Consider the following 1487-nt stretch of genomic DNA (forward strand, 5'->3'; position numbering starts at 1 on the left):
ATGGGCTAACATCGCTAAGCGCTGCTGGTTAATATTGAGATGGCGTAGTAATTTGACAACCGCTATTCAAAAAATATATTTTACTAAGTTATAGTTGAAGGCACTACTTTCAAATAATAAGTTAACTTTAGTCAGTATTAGTATGTTTTGTGATCATTAACTTCATCTTAACACCTCAATAATGGTATAACGTTTTTAAGCTCGACTAAAAATTAATTGATGAATAACATCTGGCTAACTTAAAGTTACTAGAATCATATTAAATTAGCTACCAATTCGGTTAAAAGTTACTCACAGTTAATATTTGAACGTCGATCACGATCGTTTAGCAAATTTAGACTTATGCTTAGGAATTTTAGGATCATAGACTGCATTTTCCATATCTATATTCGGCTCATAGCCGATCTTTTTTTTGATTTTATAATTTGTATTGGTCATTTTTCGATCTTGATTTGGTATGATAGGCTTTATATCATGTTCACCAGTAGTACCTAATGAAAAACGTCTAAATTTATGGGTATGATTTGATTTTCCAATCGATTTACCTTGATGAGTTGAGGATAAATCTCGATAACTATCAACAATTTGTGATATAGTTTTGTGTGCGTCAGAGGAACGACGATGATTAATAGTTTGACCAGTTGTTGGATGAGTAAAAGTATGCTGATGCGGTGATGATAGCCTATCAGTCGTTTGTAACTGCTTGATTGAAGGCGGTGTTTTTGGTGAAGATGGAGCCGACATACTTCCTGTATCAAATATACTAGGTAGTGAGTTATGATGACCGCGTCTTCTTCTACACCCTTGCTTTAGTAAAGCGTCGTCGATGAGAACAGAATTAGTTGTTGGTATATTATGTAATGACCTTGATGTAGGCAATCTATTCTTATGTTCTGGAAAGTCATCGTCGAAAGAAAATAGTGACGTCTCGCTAGATTTAAGATTGCGCCTTCGTTTGGGTGTTGTTGGTGCACTTTTGCTCTCAAATCCATCTAAAGATATATCAGAATTACCACTTATACTGACTTTATCTAGTGATGCTTGAAGGGATGAAATTGATTTCGACATGTTGCGAATGGCTTTATCTTCCGATTTAGCTATACGATCTAGAACGGATGTTAATCGTTCTTTCTCTCGTTTATTGGCATTACATGATCGTCCAATAGTTTTACCTGGTGGATGAAGACTAAATAAAGTTGCAGGTGAACTAGGTAACATGGCTAATTGAAGTTAAAAGGAGCAAGAATAATAGTATAATTACAATGAAGAGCTGAAATTGGCAACCAATTTCTTTTTGATCTATATCAGGTTATATCGCGAAAAGTGATGAATAGAATTAACTTTTTTGAAAGAAAAGATTATCATAAAGATTCTATTTCTACCTTAGATCAAAATTTAAAAGGAAAAGAAAATATCTAATGATCAAACTTCGTAATGAATATCGTGATAATTTTTATAGTGTATATTAATCAACATTAGAAACGCTC

The 1487-nt window shown here is 33.3% G+C and overlaps 1 protein-coding gene across 1 annotated transcript; it reads right to left on the reverse strand.

Annotated features, from left to right (window-relative positions):
* Positions 1-315: 315 nt before the first annotated feature.
* On the reverse strand, positions 316-1218 carry TRIADDRAFT_52599 (uncharacterized protein; the record flags this gene model as incomplete). Its single annotated transcript, XM_002108977.1, has 1 exon — positions 316-1218. One exon carries the CDS (start codon positions 1216-1218, stop codon positions 316-318), a length of 903 nt encoding a protein of 300 aa, XP_002109013.1.
* Positions 1219-1487: the final 269 nt, after the last annotated feature.

The sequence above is a fragment of the Trichoplax adhaerens genome, genomic scaffold, assembly GCF_000150275.1.
Source record: "Trichoplax adhaerens TRIADscaffold_1 genomic scaffold, whole genome shotgun sequence".
NCBI lineage: Eukaryota > Metazoa > Placozoa > Uniplacotomia > Trichoplacea > Trichoplacidae > Trichoplax > Trichoplax adhaerens.